The sequence below is a fragment of the Salvia miltiorrhiza genome, chromosome 1, assembly GCF_028751815.1.
Source record: "Salvia miltiorrhiza cultivar Shanhuang (shh) chromosome 1, IMPLAD_Smil_shh, whole genome shotgun sequence".
In the NCBI taxonomy this organism is placed as follows: Eukaryota; Viridiplantae; Streptophyta; class Magnoliopsida; order Lamiales; family Lamiaceae; genus Salvia; species Salvia miltiorrhiza.
In genome coordinates this window covers 65,738,914-65,758,982 of record NC_080387.1, presented here as the reverse complement: position 1 = coordinate 65,758,982, position 20,069 = coordinate 65,738,914, and the positions used below count along the sequence as shown (strand labels likewise).

Here is a 20,069-nt window from a genome sequence, read left to right as displayed (position 1 = left end):
TGTTTTCTCATAATTTCTGGCGAAAAATCCTGCAAATAACATAAACAACACAAACACGTGAACTTTGTCATAATCCAGCAATTCTGGAGGAATATAAAATTGTATATTCTTTTGTTCATTTTATTTTGTATATTCTTTTGTTCATTTTATTTATTTTGTTTACCCAACAAAAAGAAGAAGAAATATAAAATTGATTTTGAAAGATGTGGCTCGTTTTCAAGTCCTTCAACATACCTCTTGAAGGCAAAATAAGACGCAAATGGTCCGACTTTTGGTGTTATTGATATCAAAATTTAGAGGTTATTTCCATCTAATCATCGCTTTCTAATTGGCACTAAAATTGTACTTTTTTCTGTACATCCATTGGAGAGAGAATATTCTATCAAGATATTCACATCGATAATTATTTTAAATTTAATATAATATTGTGGTATTATGACTCGTAGTTAGTGACTAGGAAAACATTATTAAAATGCACACTTGAACTTGAAAGATGAGATTAGTCGTCTTACCAAAGTTCTATTTTTCTTTCAAGAATAGGTTATGAATTTATTCTCTCTTTGGCTAAATCCACATTTCTTCTCATTATAGAATGGCAGGGGTTTCCTATGATCAAACCTTTTGTAGTCTAATATTATTCATTCAAATGCATAATAATCTTTTTTTATATATATAAATTATATAAATAAATAAAGAAATTTAAAAAATCGCATGACGAAGAACTCGAACCCAGGACCTCAGGTCTTTGACATTAATCTCCTACCGCTAGACCAACACACGCACACAAATACATAATTATCTTTAAATTTCGATACAGTGAGTAAAGCGATGAACACTTAAATTCTATGCATGTGTAGTCTTTTACAAATACTTAAATTCATAGCTGACTCGTCACTTGGGTCGGTTATTGACTTATATACAAAATCGAACAACTTGATGAGCCCAACTAAAAACAATTTTCAAATTAACCTGAATATAAAAAAATGTATGATTATAGTCAGGTTTTCTAGCTGACTCGTCCTTTTGTATTATCATAAATATTTGTTATATAGTATCTTCTTCACCCTTTTATAAGTTGGTGTTTAACGTAACCAACACCTAAATCTATAAAGGGAAAACATAAAATTCTACCTAGTCGAGAAGGCTGGAAAGAGTAAAAATAGCTGATCGAAAACCTCGCACGAGAAAGAAAACAACTATTGTATTCGAAAATATGAGAGAGCGTAAGTCACAGTACACGAGCTCGGGCCCTATTTATAGATTTACAAGCGGAGGGGTAAAATAGTAAAAACATCTTCGGTGCATGCGTCTTGCGTGGTGGAAGGGTACGCTGGTAATTTCGATAATACGCGGGAGACCTTCCCGCGCATTTAACAACTCCTCTAGTAAAAAATGTCTCCTCTGGCAAAAGCGTCTTCTCTGTCGATGTAATCTCTGGTGGAGATGACTCTTCTGGCAAACACGTCGTCTCTGGCAAAGACGTCTCCTCTGGCCATGGTGTCTTCTCTGGCGTGGATGACTCCTCTGACGAAGGTGGTTCCCCTGGTGAGGGTGACTTCTCTGAAGAACGCGATTCCTCTGGCAAGAGCCATTCCTCTGATGGATGAAATCCCTCTGGTAAGAATGATTCTTCTGACCCATACGGCTCCTCTGGCGAAAATGATTCCTCTGATTTGTACTCTCTCCCTATTCTGCACATATTGCTCCTCACCATAAGGCAAACTAGTACGATCATTCGTGCAATGCACGACGAACATCAAAATTAACGACATGTTTAAATAAATAAATATTAATATTAAATAGAACTAAAATATAAATAAATTCAAAATACATTTTAAAAATAAAATAAAATAGTTCACATCAATTACTCAATAAAAACGTAAATTTTCAACTTTATACTGTAATGATAATTAAAGTTATTAAATAATTTTAAATTATTTGATAATGAAAATTAACATTACACATTATTATTATTATAGAGTATTACACGTCATAGTAAATAAATAAATAAAATTGTAAAATTTTAACAAAGAGAGAGAAAATCAAATATTTTTAAAATTTTCATTACTTATTCATTTTAAATTTATTTTTAATGATTTTCTTTTTTGCCATATTAAAGGTCTTGCCATAAATTTACATTTAAAATACATATTAAATATTTTTTTTCATAAATAAAATTTGATGATGTTTTGAAAAGAATTAACATTATAAAAAGATGAGAAAAATAGTGAAATTTTTGGTGGAAGAAGAAAGAGAAAAAAAAAAAAAAAAAGCTCCTCTTTTATGCATATTACTATGTAGATTATATAGATTACTATAGCTCGGTCCCCAATTCTCCCTCCCAACTCCCAACATTTTTTTTATTAAACTTTGTATGTAATTTCATAATGTTATGATATGAAATGGACCGTTCAAATTTGGCCTCTAGAAGCTCCAGTATATTTCAAGGAAATAATCCCAAGGAATGACACATTGCAATTGGCATTTCTACTATATATACAATACAAGCGATTTTACATCAAACTCCAATACTTTTAACATCCCACATACTTTTCATTAATTAAAATGATTTTAAAATTCCCCATAAAATAGAAAGTGAGTTCAAATTGATTGTGTTGCATCTTTACCAAACTTTAATATTTGACAGGTATCATGTCACATTTTTGAGAAACATGAGTTTTTATTTGTCCACTTAGCAACTCTAAAAATCATTATCTCTTCTTAAATTCTTTGTCACAATATAACTTTAATTAGGTTGCTCCAACATTCTGCGCTCTCCACTCTACTTTGCGAAAAAGAAACAACATTAATTTATTCGAACAACTAGCAATTAACGTTAATAAATCACCCAAAGAGATTAGTGGAGAATTTATTGAAATTTCTAATTAATTAATCATCTATCAAACAAAAAAGAGTGGCTCCCATTACATAATGTTGTTGTTGTGGACGAAACTACAAAGAAGATTCCTTAAGTTAAGTCTTTTAAGTTCTTATAGTCCATACGAGTCTATTTCTTAATAATTTAAGTTGAGTACTAATTTAACATCTTTTTTCCCTATATATACTGCCCACCTAGGAAGCAACATAGCAACACAAAGAAATCTGAGGTTGGTAGAGCTCATATACAGTCCTTTTGAATTTCATATTTTTTTATTTTTCATAATATTTGTGATAATTTAATGAAGTATTCGTTTTCAGGTGATCATTGGCGAGCATGGTGATGATGAAGAAATTTTGCGTTATTTTGTTTGCGGCTGCTGTTTTGGTTGTTGGATTAAGTAATGAAATAAATGCAGGAGTCATAACTAAGAATCGCAAATTACACTACAAAAAAAACTGTCTTATACAACACCTAAAAATGCCTTAATAAAGTAACTATTACAACATTTAAGCTATTTCCACATTGATTTTTGGTGTCACGTATACTTGTGTAGCTAAAGGTTAAACTCGTATAAAGACACACTGTTGTGTCTTGAAAAACAACCTATTACTACATTGTTCATTTAGATAGGTATAATATGACGACATCTTCTTGTGCCTTTAAAGGCATTTTAATATATTTTTTAAAATATAAATACTATATGCATATTGCAAATTTATGTCGTAATTAATTGTTATTAAATTATTTAAATTTTGCAACTAAAAGAATAACATATTGAAAAAGCAAATTTATAAATAACAAAAAGACACATTAGTAATAACGCCAATACTTTGTTCATTTCAAAAATAAATCTAACTTCATTACAATGATCAATAAACAAGAAAGTATTAAGATAATATTGTCTTATTGCTAACAAAATAGTGCTCTAGATCCTACCAAATATTTCTAAAAGAAAATTAGACTAAGGTTGTTGGTAAGGAATAAAATTCCTTATTTCCAAGCTATAAACAGGTAGCTTAGTTGCATTCTCCAAATTCTTCTTGTGAAAAAATTGTGTTATTATCTTGAGTCCAAGTATCTGACATTTCATTGATGCCTCCAAGTGCCACCTGAAATATATATTTGAGTTATTAAGATTTCAAAAAATTGATTCTACTACATAACTAACGAAGCAAACTACACTACATACCAAATGACAAGGTGGAACAACCATTTTGTCAAAATAATTTAATTCATCTTCAAGTTGTATTGCTAGTAATCATCAAGTAAGTAGTACTACAAAACAAATATGCAGAAAACACAAGAAAATTAGATTAAAAAAAAATGAATAGTCAACTTACAAATATTTCTATATGCATATTGTAATTGAATATACTCACTCATTCATTCCAATTCCAAGGAAACAAGTTTCGAATTTCTTTGTGTTGTAACTTGCACTATAAATTGGCACATTTCAATGGACTCTGTAAAACTAACCTGCACAAGAAAAAAAAATGGGAGAATAATTCTAGCAAATTATTAGAAATTCACAAATAAGAACAACAGTACGCAGCTCAAAAACACTCCATCTAGTAAATTAACTCAAACATTCAATAAATCTAACCTTTTCTTTAGTAATTTAATTTCCAGGCCTTCATACTCCGAATGTGCAAATCTATTTCAAAATAAATGGAGCAGAACACTTCAATGATGCAATATATCACATAAATAAAAAAGAGAGATATCATTATATTTGCTTGTGCACACATAAACGAACTCAGGAATAAGGAATTAGATATATTCTAAATTGCACAAGAAAACATAACACTCAGAAGACACAACACAGTAACAACACCAATCATGCTAACTTGCAAAAATTAAAGAACATATATGCATCAAAGCAATAAAGAAGGAGTTTCACTAAATTTATTGGAATTGAATTGATAATAGTGACGCATCACGTAGAAAATTAGCAGGGGCAAGACGAGACTGAATGACAAATCTGACTGCTTAGCACCCACCACCAGCATGCTCGTTTGGGGGCCGATTTCACAATGCAACCTGTGTTACAAATCGTGTGTCTCTATGTCCCTACCTAAGCATCAAGATGTACATTATCTGCAACAATTAAGTCGAATTAGGAAAAATTGGCGAGAATTCAAATGCCAATAGGAAATTAGGTTTAAATATTTACCTTTGCGATGAAGCTAGGAGATGAGAGACAAGATGGGGTGTGAGCAATGACGCCGGGTGATAACCAAGAGACTGAGGTGTGGGAGTGAAGGTTAAAATTAAAGTTGATTATGGAGAATTAATAATTTAATGTGAAGAAGAAAGGTTAGAGAAAGGAGAAGGGGAGCGGCGGTTTCCATGGAGGAGAAATGGTGATGTTTTGGGAAAATTTTCTAAGGAGACGTGAACAATTGGGACATTTAATTAGTAAATTGGTATTTCATTAACTTTTTAAATGAAAAGATCAATTAATTTAGCGGTAAGTTTGGCGCTAAGATATTGTGAAGTGCTTGGCGGTATCTTTTTCTCCATTTGTTTTTTTTCAATTTCCTTTCACCTCTAAGAATAAAACCATAGTATTCTAATGACAACAAAATATGTCATCACTGACATATTATTGGGGCATCTATAATTTGATGCCACAATAGCTCTAAATAAATATACATTAATTACTTTCGAATAAAACAATGTCGTAATTGAGATATAATACAACACAAATGTTATGGTGTCTTAAAAGGGGTGTTGCTATAGGCTATTTTTGTTGTAGTGTTATTAAATAATTTAGCAGATCGATATATTCCGGGAGGACCAAATCCTTGTCCCCATTGCATTGGTGATGCCAAAGAGTCGAGCTCTCAAGTGAAAGTGAGTAGTGATCACAATGGATTGGGACATTGAACTCATGCTTTTATAATAGTAAAAGATAAGGTGGTGTATTTTGTTTAAGTACTATATATATGCATTACTACGTATAGTATAAAATATGTGAGTGCAAGTGTGTTTGCATTGCTTGAGAGTTGTTGGATGTTATATATGAATCAGTAGGTGAAGATTAGTGAAGAATCAGTCGAGTGTTTACAAATTCAAAGGGTGTGGTTGTTTGGATTAGTGAATTTTCCTAGTGTTCTCCAGTTTGGTTTTATTGAATTTTAATATTTTATGATGAAATGAGATGTGCTAAATACACCTTGTGGATATACTTTTTTTATTATTATTAGGTTTGATTTTAATAGTTTAGTTTGAGATATGTTATTTTCCATTCCCATAAATACGTTATATACTCCCTCCGTCCCGCGAGTCTTGACACGTTTTCCTTTTTGGGCCGTCCCACGAATCTTGACACGTTTCCTTTTTGGGCAATAATTATTAGCTTCTCACTCCTACTTTATCACCTTTATTATATTCTCTCTCCTACTTTATCACTTTTATTACTTCTCTCTCCTACTTTATCAATTTTATACTTTATTAATTGCACACTTAAAACACTAATCTAAAACTCCTTAATTCCCGTGCCGAACCCAAACGTGTCAAGACTCGCGGGACGGAGGGAGTATATTTTACAGTAGAAACACCGGGACAAAAAGGGATAACAAATAGATATTTTTTGGGGATGACCTATTATTCGGTTAAATTTGAGTTGGTGACGAAACAAATGACGAGTTAAAATCCTATCAATACCTTATATAATTTAACCTTTCTTATAATATCCAACATATTTATTTCTCATAAAAGAAAAGAAAAGACAAAAATTGAAGAAACCATAACAAAATGAGTCTTTTCATAATTGGTCCTCCTAAAGGTGGCCCAACTATAGCCCATCTTCAATATTTATAAGGTTTAAGCCCAAACAACTTAACAGACTATGATATGAATTTAGCCCAAATTTTTGTAACGTTATACAACTTATACTGTATGCAAATTGTCGAGACCCAGGTTTAAATAACATTATGCATTTAAATATATAAATAGAATGAGGTTTTTGTTAGTTAACTATGAATTTAACCCCACTCTAAATAAGAATGTACATGAATCAAATAATTTTGATTCAGTTCGATATTCAATTGGAATTTTTTATATTTAAATTCAAAATTTTATGATTAAGGTACAAATACATTTTTTATTCAATTTTAAAACAATGATATTCGAATACAATATTAAAAAAAATTCAATTATATATATATATATATATATATATATACACACACTATGATATTAACAATTATCCAATTAAAATAAAAAGAAATTATGCGAAAAATAATTAAAGCTAATTAAATAAAAAGAAAAACTAGATCGAAAGAAAAGAAAGCTACATAATTTTAAAAGTAAAAAAATAAGAAAGAAACTAATATATTTAATCAAATAGCTTTGAATTGAATTAATTAAATACATAATCCAAATATAAATTGATTTCAAATATAAATACTAAAATACTATTATTTAAAGTATACTAAAAAATATCAAACCGAATATGAATAATTCGAATATCAATTCGAATGAAAAAACACTATTTAAAAGACATTCGTATTTGATTCAAATACTCGAATAATTTCATGATACAAATTGAATATCTAGCTTCGATTTCATTCGTTTGCATACTCTCAAATATTATGAAGCACAAGAATTCCTATTATGTATGTATATATATTATGTTTCTTTCTTTTTTTCAAATTATCAATTATTATATAATTTATAATTCTTATATATATATATATATATATATAGGGTAGTGCTATTCAATGGTCTTCCCTTAGTCTATAATATAAGACTAAATCATGACCATTGATCATTCATTATCGACGGCTGGATTGCATTTTTAAGGGATTGTAAAGTTCATTTAATAAGTTAAATTATGCAGATGCGTGGCTGACGTAAGGGTATAATTGCCCATATGAATTTGACTTTCTAAATCATCTATTTTTTCGTTTTCGAATTTCAAGCATCAATTAAATAGGAAACTGAAGATTTGCAATGATTACTTCTGGGTATATTTAAGGGAAAGAAGAAATTATAGTAATAAATGATTCCCTACCTAAATTTTCACCGAATCTTTCTGATGATATCGATAAAACTTTGATTTTTTTTTCATTGTGTACATATAAATGGTATTTTGTTATGAATAATACATGGGAATGTATGAATTATTTCATAATAGTTAATGAATTATTAGTTGTGTACTATTTACATGAATAAATAGGCGTGTGGTATGATTTTTTCCTGAAGACTAATTATGTATATACATGTGTTTGTATTAATTTTTTTATAATTTAATATTGATGTTGGCAGAATGAATATTTTAGTTCAGATGAATGAACCATCTTAAACATCTTTATTATATATTATTATTTGTGAGGTAAATTATGTTGTATAATTGTGTTTTAGGCTAATTCTGTTTTTTTGGTTTGTTAATTTGATTGTGACTACGCAGGAGATGCAAGAGTATAATAAAATTTTCATACATTTATAATAAAAATATTCATACAGAAAATATGCAAAACTCACTGACTCAAAGGGTCATATAGAACAAAAATTCGTACATAAAAATTCATATAGGTATAATTTAAAATATTCATACATATATACTTAAAATATTGATATATGTATGTTAAAATATTCGCGCATAAAATGTGAAAAATTCATGGACTTAAAGTATCAAATAGAAATAAAATTGTTACAGAAACTATGTAAAGAATCAAAAACATTCATATAGGTATACTTAAATATTCATATAAAAAGGCATAAATAAAATGCATAAATAAATTTTCATACAGCGCAAATGACTTGGTTAATTAAGATATGGAATATGTGTTCCCATAAATAGTGGGATACATATTAATTAATGGAAATGTAATTACATTATTAACCTCCTTTAACAATTCGGATAACCCATTTAAAACAACATTTGTCCGTTGATCTAATTGAGATGAAGAGTTGATATTGAGTCTTATTTTATAGTATAAGATTGAGTCTTATTTTAGCGCAACCCTATATATATATATATATATATATATATATATATATATAGGGTGTGGTTCTAGAGAGAACTACATTATTTGTGAGAACGGGAGAACCATCAAATCTAATGCATCCACTGTAAAAATTAATGCATTCGCTGTTAAAATTAATGCACTAAAAAAATTAAAAAAAAATGCTCCCTTCAGGATTCGAACCCAGGATCTGCATTCATCCAACAAGATGATGCATCCACCGTAGATCTTGATGATCGAATGGCTGAAAATGGTTCTCCGGTATTCTTTTATTTATGGTTCTTTCTTGAACCTCTCCCTATATATATATATATATATACTCCCTCCGTCCATTTTAAGAAAAATATTGTTGAGTGTATTGAGAGTGAATAAAAGATTGTGTTTTTGGGAGTCATGAAAATGTGTTGTAATTATATACAGTTCAAAAATAGGGACAAAGTCTTTTTGTGGACGTTCAAAAAAAGAAAAGTGGAAAGTTCTTTCATGGATGAAGGTAGTAATATTTAAATATTTAATTAAATATTTACAAATATCGAATAGAATCATAATTGTATTTGAATATTAATAAAATCGAGTAGAATATATTTTTGTATTCAAATTCGATTGAATAATTTTGAATATGAATTTCACATTTTCGAATTGAATATCGAATTAAGTAAAAATGTTTGATTTGTTTACCACCTTATTACTAACATATGATTATTTCAAGTTTGGATGATTATTTATCATATTATTCAAATTTGTTATTTATTTATTTTAAATTGGAACCACTAATTAAATTATAAGGATCAAGTTCGGATAATTAAAAAAAAAAATGAGTTCATGATTATTATGATTACGAAACCAACATGCGATCGCCATGATTTGAAAATAAAAAGGAATTTTTGGCTACATGCAACATTCGAAAATTGGACCATAAATTCATTCAACAAAATTATAAAGATCAATTGTAAATATTCATAACTTACAAATTGAAATAAATTTTATTTTATACAATAGATATCTGGATTCATTTGAACCACTACACATATATACATGTCAATAAACTATATTTACACTGCACACACACATACACATTTTATATTCAAGGGCGGATCTAATTAATATTTGTCGTTAGGGGGGTTGAATTTGTTGAAGTATGATTTTTGAAAATATTTGCAAGGGATTTCGGGGACGGAAGCCCCCGAGCCAATTTTTTTTAGTATTTTGTACAGTTCATTTTTATGTCCAAATAAAATTTTAATGGATTTAGGATTAGAACTAAGTCACTTAATATAACAAGTAGTACAGTGAAAGCATAGCGTTTTTCTAAAAAAAATGTTTCATCTTTAAAAAATGAACTAATTTTCATTATTAATAGTAACTTTACTTTAATTTGAGAATGGTCTCAAATTCAACATTAAAAATTAACTAGAAAAGGGAAATAGGACAAAAATAACACAAATTTAATAAACGAATATATCGAATTACTCCCTCCGTCCCGGCTTTTGGTATCCAGTTGAGAACGGCACGAGTTTTAATAAAGTGATTGATGTGTTGTGAGTGGAATAAGGGTCCCACATTTTATGTGAGAGTTAAAATAATTAAAGTGGAGTAAGGGCCCCACCTACTTTTACTAAAAATATAAATGGATACCAAAATGTGGGACGACCAAAAAAGGAAAGTTGGATATAAAAGCTGGGACAGAGAGAGTATTATAAAATATGAAGCAATTAATGTGGATCTACGAGTATTAAAAAAATGTATTAGTGCTCGTTTGGTTCAAGTAGAGGAATGGAAAGGGAATGAAATCAAATAAAGGAGTGGAATGGTAACAATAACCATTACTAATTGAGTGTTTGGTTTAACAATTGAAAGGAAATATTAGTAAGAGATTCCCTTTCTTTTGTTTACCCTCTATTTTGAGGGGTAACAAATTGGGTGATTGGGTTACCCTCAAGTAATGGTAATGATTATCTCATTACCCAAATCAAACAACAAGTAATGGATTCAATTACTTGATTCCCTTTTCAACCTCTAAGAGCATCCACAGCGCTTGAGGCGAAGCTCGCGTCGATCCGGTGCGCTGGAGTGCCGCCCGCGCTGGAGACCCGGCCAGTTCCGAGGCCGAGGCGAAGCCTAGACACGGGGCGTTGGCGGAATTCGGCAAAATCGTGCGCTACACGCGCACGGTTTGATTAAAAAAAAAAGTACAAAACCTGGGAATTTTGGCGAAGGAAAGACTTGGAGTGAATTTTTGCTGAATGTTTTGTTGGAAAAGAGACGCAGATAGGGGTGGAGGGGAAGGGGGAAGGAAGGGAGTTGGTGGGGACAGAGAAGAAGAAAAGGGGAGTCGGTGGGGGTGGGGAATTTTGTTTTGTTTTGTTTTTTTTTTTCTTTTAAAATTTTAATTATTTAAATTATGTAATTTTTTTAATATTTAAATTATGTAATTTTTATTTTTATTGCAATGTTTAATTTAAATTTTAATGAAATTTGGAATTTAAAAATAAAAGTGTAGAAATGTGAATTTTGTGGAAATGGAGATTTAAGCACCCACCTAAGACACAATGCATTGGAGAGGGGTGTGTCTTAGGTGGGGCCCACTCCTAAGACACCCCTCTAAGCAACAAGCATTGTGGATGCTCTAAAAACATCCAACCAAACGCGGCCTTAATGTATTATATTTTCTCTTGTATTTTATATATATTAGTATTAATTAAAAAAAATTAAAATTTGGGAGGGAGCTTTAGACCCTCTGGATCCGCCACTGTTTATATCTGGATCTTAATTTATTTTATAAATATCCGACTCATTTGAACCACTCCATATATATACATGCATGTTAATAAACTATATTTACACTTGACGCACACACAAATAGAAAAATAACAAGAGAGGAGAATAAGTTCTCAGTCGAACAAACATACATAAAACCTGCAAATGCATGGCAAACTTCATTGGACTTACAACCAGAATATATATATATATAGAGAGAGAGAGAGAGAGAGCATAAACACACTTGTCTCTCTAAGGATAGTGGCGAGGAGGGTTATCGTTTCTAGGTCTGCCTTCTTCCGGGAACAGACGGTGCGATTCTGTACCAGATGCGTTGTCGTTTTCGGATTCATCAACCAGATTTCTTCCTTCAACAGCTTCACGATTGAATGCGTCTGATCCTATCTTTCCACTAAAAGCTACGCGATCAAGCAGCTGGGTTTTCTTCACAACCAGCATCTCTGCATGAACTGGGATTTTTTCCACCATCAGCAAAAATCCCACAATGAAAATGACCAAGATTTTCATTTTCAATGATTTGAAACAAGATCGATTTGCCTCAATTTTCAGAAAGTTAGTTTTAAGATTGTGGTTTTTTTGATAGTGTAAGAGAAGTAGATACAATATACATTTATAGTGATTTAGCACTAAATGAGAGAAGTGGAGCACTACTAATTATGTATATATGGATATATATTGGTAATTAAGTGTGAGTAGCAGTGAAGGTTGGAGCAATTAACCTTCTTGCTCTTAATCATATCAAATTGTGGATATGTTGTAATGCATCGCCAGCTATTAAAATATCCAGATATATTAATTAAAGGGGAAGTCTGGTGTGAAGCCATCTCAACGTGGGATGAGTGCAAGCCAAGAACCCATACTTAAAGTACTCACTGCAGAAATCACAAAATTATGTTTCTATATTCCTTCCTAAAGCTTTTCTATTTAATTTTAGGATCTCGATTTTATAAATGTATACACCAGATCTTCTATTTTCTACATAAAAATAATAATTATGTGTGGGCCCTACTAATTATAAGCTTAAAATAAATTTAGGGTGGGTGTAAATTTATGATTGAATTTAGGTAGGTGTAAATTTTTTTGTGGGTCCCATCCAATTTAGGGAATCCGTTGGATGCATTTTTTATCTCATTTTCAATTGTTTTAGCCTAAATTTAGAGTTAGTAATGCATTTAGGTGATCTGCTGGGAGTTCTCTTAGTTAGTTATAAATATAAACGGAATTACAAATATATTATTGACACTCTCACGTAAATTTTTGCGGATGTTAAACTATATATCAAAAGTAAATCCTAGACAGCGAAAAGAAGATATCTAAAATTTGCGAAGCGTTACTAATTTACTATACATGTTTTAGATCCACTTAAAAATATAAACAGTTTTAGATTAATCAAGTATATTTGGTAGTGATGGAATTAAATGGTCAAATAAGTATAATTGAAAGCATTACCGCAAATGGTAGTATCATTATTTTTGGTGGAACACTCGGAATTATTTATCATCCCTCCACTATATTTATGTAACATCATTTTCACAGCAATTAATTAAATTGATCATGGATATTAATTATATTATTATAGGTTGAGATTAACATTAATTTAGATATAAATTAAGGTTATTTATTGATTGATGATTTAATTTGTTGAACACTCTTAGAATTATTAATCGAACCATCCAATTTCAAGGTTATATTAGCTAAATTGGTCCATTCATTATGCAAATTGCTTACATTAACAGAAAATCTAAATCACCCCATGCAACAATAAGTTTTGGACTCTAATCACGTACATACACGATAATAAACATCTAGCATCTTTAAAAATATTATGGATTATATACTTTGCCTATAATATAAAGTAATAGATTATTTATATTATGGATTCTATTTTGCCTATTAAGTAATGGATTATTGTTTAAATAATTAAATCTATCTCAACCTTTAAAACTTATCAATTCTATCATAATCATTTTACTATTGAATCTTTCCTTCGACGACTGCATTGACGTGGCGCACCGAAAGATGACATGTTATCTCATCCAAAAGTTAAGTTCAAACAAGGATATTAATTAATGTCACACAAGGATATATTCTCAAAAAAAAATGTCACACAAGGACCCTAAACGTCATCGGTTTTAGATATTTGTTTTTCATAAAATTAAAAACTAAATAAGTAATAAAATTAATAGAAAGATTGTGATATAAGGGCATCTTTAGTGGGGTAGAGGGTGAGTTGGACTTGGAGGTTGATGTTGATGTTGATGTAGATCGTGACATCAAAGTTTCGGAGGTTACTTGTAAAGAACAAACATACTGGAATGAGGGGTTAGTGCGAGAGCTCTTACCAGAGGATGCCAACCAAATAATCGCATTAATATCCCTTGGCTTATGAACTTTTATAGCAGTATATTTTCGGTTTTGACTATGAATTTCAATTTTACCTTCAAATTCACAAACTTTCATTTCTTTTTTGATTTTGCATACGATGAAAGTGAATGATTCATTAGGAAGAATTCCATTTAAGCCACATAGATAGTTCTGATTTCTACCTCATTAATATTAATCATTCGTTGAAAATATTAATCGTGTGCAAAATCAGAAAGAATTGAAAGTTCGTGTATTTAGATACATGATTTTAAGTTCATATAGAAATGTGTTAAAGTTCATGTATTTTGGCACTATTAGTATTATCCCTTGTTTTAATACAAATTAATGATGCACAAGATCTTATACAGTATATACTTAAGATGGACCAATCTTCGAAACATTATCATAATATCAATAATAAAAAAAAGGCCCTCATCTAAGTTCAAAAAAAAAAAAGTATATAGGAGATAGCACAGAGCCATTTCTAACGAAAATTAACTACTACTATTATTTTCCATATATGACATTGGCTATACAAAACTAAGTGATTTACAAAAAAGAACGAAAGTGTTCTCAAGAAAAGGTATGCTATATAGCTACAAGAAAGTAAAGTAATTTACTCATTTATCTCAATCTATAATCCAACGTTCCGTAAGGAAAACAAGTAAATGTACAAAAATTTTACATTCATATTTGTGGCCTATAATCCGATAGAGAGAGAGAGAGAGAGACTAGTGGTATTTAAATTTGTGAATTGTGATTGAACCTCAATTGGCATTTCCAAGCCAAGCCATTCCCATTAGGCTCATGATAGTGGCACATGCAAAAGCCACAACGCTACTCTCTTTGATCACAACTTGCGCCAAATACATGGCCACATCTGACGTGATCTTCCTACCCTCTCGAGCCAAGACGCGGCGGCGCTTCCCGGCAAAGGCCAGGAGCACCACCACCGTTATCCACGTCACCAGCGTCGTCCTGACAGCCAGGACGATCAAGAATGCCACCACGGCCGCTGCGACGAGCTTCAAGACGGCCACGTAGTAGCCGGAGGCATAGGGCGCCGGCCGATTGAGCGACGATACGATCAAATAGAATGAAATCAAGAAGAATAAGAGACAAGTTGTAGTCTTGGTAGTATTTGTCATTTGTTCCATGGAATGTTTAGAGAGAGAAGAGTTGTGTGTGTGTGTGTGTGTGTGTTTTAATAAAGCTATATTGTCTAGCTGGTTGATTTTAATACGGGAATTATAGGTTGGAAATTATGGGGAAAGGAATTGGAAAGCATGTGGTGCACATGGCAAGGTTGGCAATGGGGATACCAACCTTAATAATTTAGTTGGTGAATTTGGACAATAATGGGTTATTTTCACATGATTATTTGGCTTAATTAGTGTTTTTAGGGACATACATTGCATGTTTTGGAGTGTTGATGTTCCAAAGTTAAGGATGGGAATTTTTAGGTGTGTGTTTTTATAATGTCATTGTAAATGTTAATTGGAAACACTTTCCAATGTACCGCGTCATTTGGTTAAGAATTTGTGCATGTATATTATTTTAATACAATGTCTATTTTGATAGTTTCGAGAATCTTAACATATGAACTTTGCACATAATTAATATATATATATATATATATATATATATATAACAAAAATAATGATAATCACAAACCATACAAATATCAATGATATTCAGAGACTATTTCCTAATTATTAAGTATTACATTAGAAAAAAATTATATGATCCACTTAATATATATGTTTGCTCATTTTATAAGTATGAAAATCAGTGTTCAGATAAGATCATATATATAAAATGATATCACCATATATTAACTTTTGAAGCTCAAATATATTTGTAAATTTGTAATTGCAATATAGAAATCATACCGTAAAAAAGGGGCATAATGTAGTTCATCAACGCTTGTTATTTCAATTAGGAACTTCTCTTATTTACTAAAGAGGAATCTGTCACTATATATCTAACTTCTCTTTATTTTTTAAAATATTCAACTATATTTTGTATGGATATATTTTGTTCAAATAGCATTATTAAAAATAAATCTCATTTAGCAATATCAGAATAAATCATTTATTATAGATATGTCAAGATTGAAGAGTGGCTCAATGTATTTATTACTCTTGGGTTACCTTCCAATAAATACTTAATTTAACGTCTAATGTTGAGCGATATTATAATAAATATGCAAGGTACTTGGTCTCACATTCATGCCCTTAATTCAAATACACAGGGCTCTATGCCAATAATTTAAATGAGTACACACTTAGGTCGAACGTCACAAAAGCATTGCACACTAGTTATTTTATCAGCAAATATACATCGAAAATCTCCCTCTCCAAATGTTAATTTCAAAAAGATAAGAACAACACAGTTTGACTAGAAATGCACTCAACTCAACTTTGTTTATTACCAGTACCCAAAATCCCTACCCTAAGACTTATTAACTCGACCTTTCTACATGATAAATTAATGCAAAGAATTAGAGTCCTAGCTCTTGATGAGACGGTGATTGGTGAGCACCCTAATTAAATTAACCATCCAAACACAGAGACCACTCACAGTCACAGATAACGTGTAGCGACGAGATTCAGTACTCCTGATCCAGGTGGCGGTCAGCATCGGACTGCCCGAAGCCTCCCAACACGGTGACCACGGTCCTGAACCAGCTGGCGCCGCGGCTGAGCAGCCCTTCATCCTCCTCCTCCTTCACAAAAAGCATGCTCTTCTCGTCATCCACATCCATCAGCATATCCACCCACCTCTTGGTCATGTATGCCATCACCGCATCCACCCCCGCCGCAGCCACGCTCGCCGGAGGAATCTCCAGAGGATTCCCGTCCAACTTCAGCTTCGTCAAGTTCAACAACCTCCCAAACGTGTTGGGCAAAGCATGAATCTGGTTGTTGCTCAAATCCAGCTCCTTGAGGCTGATGATATCCGAGATGGTCTCGGGCAGATCAGTCAGGTCACTGAAATTACTGCTCAAATTTAGGGTTTCCAAGTTTGTCAACTTCCCAATTGTTTGCGGGATTGTGTGGAGCTCGTTGAAGTGCACATCCAAGAGGCGTAGGGATTTCATCTCGACGATGGAGGTGGGGAGGGACCGGATCTTGTTCAGCTGGACGCGCAGCCGCTTCAGGTTCCCCAGCTCGTGCCCGAGGTTGGTTGGGAGGTACGTCAGCTTGTTGAAGCTCGCGTCCAGCTCCTCCAACGACCTGCACCACAGCGTACGTCAAGCATAACAAGTTTGTGGCGTTGATTAGGGTTAGGGTTTTTAATTACCTGCAATGGCAGATGCTATCGGGTAGGGCAGCGAGCTTGTTTGAGGAGACATTCAACATTTTCAGATTCTCCAATAGGCCTATGGAGTCAGGCAGTGATTCTAATAGGTTTGCTACAAGAATTAGCTCTTCCAGATTCTCCAGCCCTGCAACTGAATCTGGGATCCACTGTTTCACTCACACAAAATTAAAAACAAATGTCAATTTCTGATCAAATCAACCTACAAATTTCACACAGTAGGCAATCACATGAAATTCTGCTGTTTATACATAAAGATAACGTAAAACAACCAACAAATTAAATGACGAGCTTTGTAATAATCTTGATATCGCTGAATCAGCTCAATCTGAATTATATAAGGTTCCAAATACATAATGTTGTTTGTTCATCTTGAGAAAGAGTTCATAATAATGTAGTTATAAGGAAATTAAGGTCAAGCCAACTCAAATGAAGAAAAAAAGGAACGGAAAGGAAAGAATCCCACCTGACTTGTATTTTCTGAACGCGCGCGCAATATTGTTCATCATATTTTAACTAGCCTATATGTGTAATATTTATTCAGTGTTTTCAAGGACTCAAAGCAATGCTGATTCTATTGCAGAGCCTTTTTGTTCTTCACCTAAACAAGTTTGATCATGAAAATAAAAATGCATACGAAATAATTGTACCAAAAAAGATAAAATTAAGCTAGATTAATTATGCATGATTTTTTTTTTAGCGGAACATATGCATGAAGATTAATTAAAATTAATTCTAACCTCGAGCTTGTTATACGACAAATTGAGCACAATCAACAAATTCAATGTCCCAAACTCCTCCGGCAAGATCTTCAACTTCCGGCCCGACAAATCCACCTTCTCGATGGGCTTCTTCCCCGCCTCCGCCGCCTTCAAAATGGCGGCCACTTCCTCATTCATCATCTCCGCCTTCACCTCCTCCGCCTCCTCATAATCCTCATACTCCTCCTCCTCCCCCTCCTCATACTCCTCCGCATCCACATCGGCTGCCGCATCATCCCCCGCCACAGCAGCATCATGAATCCGCTCCAGCCGCTTCTCGGCGTCCTCCAACATCTTCTGATACGACTCGTGCATCTCATCCAGCTCGATCACAGCCTTGCACGCCTTGTAATCCTTCATCACCTCCCCCGACTCCCCTGCCGTCTCGTACGCGTCGATCTCTGACATGCGCGAGCGCGCCAAATCCACGGTTTCGTGATCTGGTCGTGGGCCCAGGGCCTCCAGGACGGATCGGGACTCCGCCACGTCGTTCACGGCATCGCGCATGGCGGCGACGAGCTCGGGGTTCCTGATGTCGGGCATCTTTTCGGAGATCTCGAAATGAGGCTCCGGCGACGGGGGTTTCTCGACGCCTGAATCGTCGTCTGCGGTGGTGGTGAAGGAGCGCGTGAGGGAGGCCGGAAGCGCGTCCATGACTTGGGAGAGGATCGGAAAACTGGTGGGAGTCGGATCCGCGACGGAGGGATTCGGATCCATGACTGTGGGATTCGGATCCGTTACGGTGGGATTCGGATCCATGACGTCGATCTCTGATTGTGAGAGTGAGGTTTGTGATTCTGAAACTGTGAGAGGAAAGTGTGAAGTGTGTGCGCGTGTGTGGGATGAACACGATCGATTAGTATAACGGTAATAACTGTCGGGTGCGCGGCCAAATATAGACTCCGGGTCCGGGTCGGATCCTCACTGGTGCGATTGGATAAAGATCGTTTTAGTTCCCAACCCAAATTTATCAATTTAATTTTAGGGTTAATTGCCCCTAAATACACCACATTTCCTTAAATTCTACAATTGCACATCACTTTTAAAATCCGCCCTTAAATACACCACTTTTCCTTGAATTCTACAATTGCACATCACCTTTAAATCCACCCCAAAATACATCACCTTTATATTTTTTCTGTTTTTGCACATGACTAAAAAATCCTCATAAATAAATTAAAGTGTTAATTTATAAATTTAAATATCTTTTTAGCAGCGGAAATATAATAAAATAAAATTCTTTATTTATTTTTATAAAGAATTTTATTTTATTATATTTTCGCTGCTAAAAAGATATTTAAATTTATATTTAACACTTTAATTAGATTAGGATGTTACCACTTTAAATGACGTGGCTTCCAGATTGGCAAAACTGTGTCGTTTTAAATGTTATGATCGTATGTGTTATCATTTTATTAACGTGGACAATAATTGCATGTTCCTACACTAAGTATACTATGTATGCTTATCCTATATTTAATATTTCAGGTAAATGACATTGGAGGCGCGTGGAGAGTCGAATGAGCGCGTCGAACCTCTTTAAATATATATATATATATATATATATATATATATATATATATATATATATATTTCTTTCAAACTCATTATATTATTCATGTGGTACTTTTGATTATTGTAACTCTAAATTCCAAATTATATCGAATTCGTGTGAAATTTATTAAAATAAAAGTTTCATTTTATTTTCTTAATGTCATGACTTGTTTATTTTTTTAATTCAAGTTCTTTCTAAAAATTTATTAGAGAATTTATTTCTTTACGAAAATACTTATATATATATATATATGATTTTAAACTTTATAAAGAATTTTATTTTATTATATTTCCGCTGCTAAAAAGATATTTAAATTTATAAATTAACACTTTAATTTATTTCTTGAGGATTTTTTAGTCATGTGCAAAAACAGAAAAAATATAAAGGTGATGTGCAATAGTAGAATTCAAGGAAAGGTGGTGTATTTAGGG

At 32.6% G+C, this 20,069-nt stretch overlaps 2 protein-coding genes and 1 long non-coding RNA gene across 3 annotated transcripts; all 3 read right to left on the bottom strand.

Moving 5' to 3' along the window:
- Positions 1-3,691: 3,691 nt before the first annotated feature.
- On the bottom strand, positions 3,692-5,290 carry LOC131005098 (uncharacterized). The gene is made up of 6 exons (XR_009095204.1): positions 5,055-5,290; positions 4,882-4,978; positions 4,485-4,535; positions 4,261-4,357; positions 4,071-4,156; positions 3,692-3,990 (listed from the first exon to the last, which is right to left on the bottom strand). It is a non-coding gene; the product is annotated as an uncharacterized LOC131005098 (long non-coding RNA).
- Positions 5,291-14,765: 9,475 nt separating this feature from the next.
- Positions 14,766-15,146, bottom strand: LOC131011709 (uncharacterized). Its single transcript, XM_057939511.1, has one exon. It carries the CDS (start codon positions 15,144-15,146, stop codon positions 14,766-14,768), a length of 381 nt encoding a protein of 126 aa, XP_057795494.1.
- A 1,090-nt stretch (positions 15,147-16,236) lies between these two features.
- On the bottom strand, positions 16,237-18,965 carry LOC131005097 (plant intracellular Ras-group-related LRR protein 3-like). The gene is made up of 3 exons (XM_057931908.1): positions 18,063-18,965; positions 17,305-17,471; positions 16,237-17,237 (listed from the first exon to the last, which is right to left on the bottom strand). Exons 1-3 carry the CDS (start codon positions 18,840-18,842, stop codon positions 16,610-16,612), a joined length of 1,575 nt encoding a protein of 524 aa, XP_057787891.1. The 5' UTR covers positions 18,843-18,965; the 3' UTR covers positions 16,237-16,609.
- Positions 18,966-20,069: the final 1,104 nt, after the last annotated feature.